At 43.2% G+C, this 1,650-nt stretch overlaps 1 protein-coding gene across 1 annotated transcript; it reads left to right on the top strand.

The window, feature by feature from the left end:
• Positions 1 to 274: 274 nt before the first annotated feature.
• On the top strand, positions 275 to 1,219 carry LOC101253293 (uncharacterized). Its single transcript, XM_004241047.1, has one exon. It carries the CDS (start codon positions 275 to 277, stop codon positions 1,217 to 1,219), a length of 945 nt encoding a protein of 314 aa, XP_004241095.1.
• The last annotated feature ends 431 nt before the right edge of the window (positions 1,220 to 1,650 follow it).

Consider the following 1,650-nt stretch of genomic DNA (forward strand, 5'->3'; position numbering starts at 1 on the left):
CATACACGATCAAAAGGGACCCCCCTTCTCCTTCTTCTCAAAGAGCAAGCTCCAAAGATAAAGGTAAAATGGTTGACGACAACAACATCAATGAAAGGGTAGAAGCTTCTGAGGAAGAACAACTTCAAAATGATCTTGTCCTAAGACTTGAGCGCAAGATTCTAGAATTGGAAGAAGAGGTAGCCCACATGCGTGATTTGGCCAAGCTGTCTACTCTCTTGGAACCCAATTCGGAGAAAACATAGACAATCTTCCTCACACTAACCAAACAACCATGCCAAACAATCCTCCAATCAATATATCCCGACCTGAACCCACTCGTCCAAATACCTTTCCACCACCCCACACCCAAAATACCCAAGTTCCATTCCACCACTATTACCAACAAACCAAACCAACCTTCCCAGAAACAACCCCAAACGCAAATCTCCCATATACTCTTGGAAACAACAACCTCAATCCAATATACGTGGAAACTGCCCCTCTGACCCATGACCTCCATGAATCAGAGTCCCACCAAAAAGACATTCTAATAAAAAACCTGACTGAGAGATTAGACAGCTTGACCAATAGGGTACAACATGTTGAAGAAAACAAGAGGTTAGGAGGATTGAGATATGAGGATCTATGCATGCACCTTGATGTAGAATGGCCCAAAGGATACAAGCTTCCAAAATTTAAGATGTTCAATGACATTGGGGATCCCAAAGCCCACCTACGAATGTACTGTGACAAACTTGTAGGGGTGGGAAGAGACGAGAGGATACTCATGAAGTTGTTTATGAGGAGTCTTACTGGGGAAGCCCTAGCATGGTATATTGAGCAAGACTCGTGGAAATGGGTAGAGTGGGTTGATATGGCAACTGATTTCATGAATAGGTTTGGTTTTAATATAGAAAATGCACCCTATTGGTTTTACATTCAAAATTTGAAGAATAAACCGAGTGAATCCTTCAGAGAATATGCCATAAGATGGAGGTTTGAAGTGGCTAGGGCCAGACCCCCTATGGAGGAATCTCAGATGAAAGACTACTTCATCTGTGCCCAAGAACCACAATACTATGACCGAATGATGCTGGTGGCTGAAAAGAGTTTCGCTGAAATCATCAAACTGGGCGAAAGAATTGAAGAAGGCATAAAGAATGGGACTATCATCAACTTGGAGGCTTTACAAGCAACCAACAAGGCTCTGCAATTTAGTGGAATGACAGAAAATTGAAAGAAAACAGGTTCTGTAATGATGGCTCATGGAACCAAGACCCCTTTGAGGCACAAGACAACAAACCCACCACCATCCCCATACCCTCACACCCCATACCCTCAACATCCCTCAACTCCACCCCCTATATCTCCCCAAGCCATGCCAATATATTACCAAAATGCTCCCCCTTAATATTTACATACCTCATATCCTGTCTATAATGTTCAACCAACACACTTCCAAACTCCACCACCCACTCAGACACCAAATTACCGAAACAAACCTCCCTATGAAAGAAGACCTACAAAAATTTATACCCCTTTGGCTGAACCCATAACACAACTTTATGAAAGACTGAAACAGGCTGGGTACATCTCCCCAATTCCTGCATTACATGTGGATGTTCTCGCAAAATAGTACGACCCTAACAAGGTCTGCGCCTACCATTC

This window comes from Solanum lycopersicum, chromosome 6 (assembly GCF_036512215.1).
Source record: "Solanum lycopersicum chromosome 6, SLM_r2.1".
Taxonomy (NCBI): Eukaryota; Viridiplantae; Streptophyta; class Magnoliopsida; order Solanales; family Solanaceae; genus Solanum; species Solanum lycopersicum.

Coding starts and splice junctions, on each gene's coding strand:
- LOC101253293 (XM_004241047.1), top strand. CDS start 275: ATGCCAAACAATCCTCCAATCAATATATCCCGACCTGAACCCACTCGT.